The 1,285-nt window shown below is 32.7% G+C and overlaps 1 protein-coding gene across 1 annotated transcript; it reads right to left on the minus strand.

Moving 5' to 3' along the window:
- Positions 1 to 218: 218 nt before the first annotated feature.
- On the minus strand, positions 219 to 641 carry LOC129289913 (uncharacterized). The gene has a single exon (XM_054926663.1). It carries the CDS (start codon positions 639 to 641, stop codon positions 219 to 221), a length of 423 nt encoding a protein of 140 aa, XP_054782638.1.
- Positions 642 to 1,285: the final 644 nt, after the last annotated feature.

Consider the following 1,285-nt stretch of genomic DNA (forward strand, 5'->3'; position numbering starts at 1 on the left):
TCATATCCTCCTTATATTGTAAGAGAGTAGATTCATGCTCTTATAGAATATTAAGGAGTACAACTACTGAATGCATTGAAACACTTTAGGCTTTAGCGATGGCAGGGATCTTTGGTTACCATTCTATTGGATGACTATTCAATTTTTTTTACTTGTTCTACCTAAGTGTAAGTCTTCTCTAAGTTCATTAGATGATTTATAATATGAGTGAACCTTATCTATATTTCTTTGATTGATTCTCTATCCTTCATTTTGAAGGTTTCATATTCATGAATTAGACAGCTCTTTATATTTTCCTTGACTCCATTTATTCCCTCATGTGCTTGCCTCAAAGCATCCCACATCTTTTTTGCAATTATACAATGAGTATTTTGATAATTCTCAGCACGATTGAGAGCGTAAGCAATTGTAAGTTTTGCTTTAGCATTGAGATTGACAAGCTGCTTGTTTTTATCACTCCATTCATCTTTACTCTTTTCTCTTATGAGTCCATCATCTCTAATAATCATGGGAATGTATGGACCTTTGGTGACAATGTCTAGCATCTCTATATCAAGAGCCTCTAGATACATCATATATAGCTCTTCCAGAAAGGATAGTCTTTTCCTTTGAAGGCCACTAGTCTGGTGGTCGACAATCATTCTCTGAGATTATCATTTGTAAAGTTAGCCATTAGTAGAATCTTTAACTCTAACTATTAAGTCACATATGAGCAACTAGGCTCTAACACCAATTGTAAAGATTGTCCAAGAAAAGGGTGAATTAGGCTAAATAAAATCTTAGCAAATAATGCAAGAATTAAATGAAGTTAAGAACAATATCACTAATCATCACTGAGAGAAGGGAAGCAAAGTTTTACACAAAATGTTTACCCTGGTTCAACTCTAATCACCTAAGTCTACGTCTAGCCCTTAAGATATTCTTGATATTTTTCACTATCTCTACTAAAATTAAGTTGGGCTCTTGGTTGCCATAATACAATTTAGATTCATCTTTGAGTCTATATCTCTCCCCCTTATAAAGGTAATATCAACTTTCCTTAAGCTCCCTAATAAAATTCATTTGTTACACACCTATCTATGTCAATTATTAAGGTTTTATCATCTTAAAGTGCACACACACAACTACAAAAATGGCAATATTCAATGGTTATTTTAGACAATATTCAACAGTTAGTAATTGTTGAGTAATCAAGAGCTAAATATTCTTTGAGCCTTTATTCAATGATTTTTAACTGTTGAATATATGTCTACGAGAATTTTTTCTAACTAGCAGCAAGGTAATG

This window comes from Prosopis cineraria, unplaced genomic scaffold (genome assembly GCF_029017545.1).
Source record: "Prosopis cineraria cultivar Desert tree isolate PC_DT_omini unplaced genomic scaffold, ASM2901754v1 PC13, whole genome shotgun sequence".
In the NCBI taxonomy this organism is placed as follows: domain Eukaryota; kingdom Viridiplantae; phylum Streptophyta; class Magnoliopsida; order Fabales; family Fabaceae; genus Prosopis; species Prosopis cineraria.

Bases quoted from the DNA above. Each gene is read 5' to 3' on its own strand.
- LOC129289913 (XM_054926663.1), bottom strand. From the start codon at position 641: ATGATTGTCGACCACCAGACTAGTGGCCTTCAAAGGAAAAGACTATCC.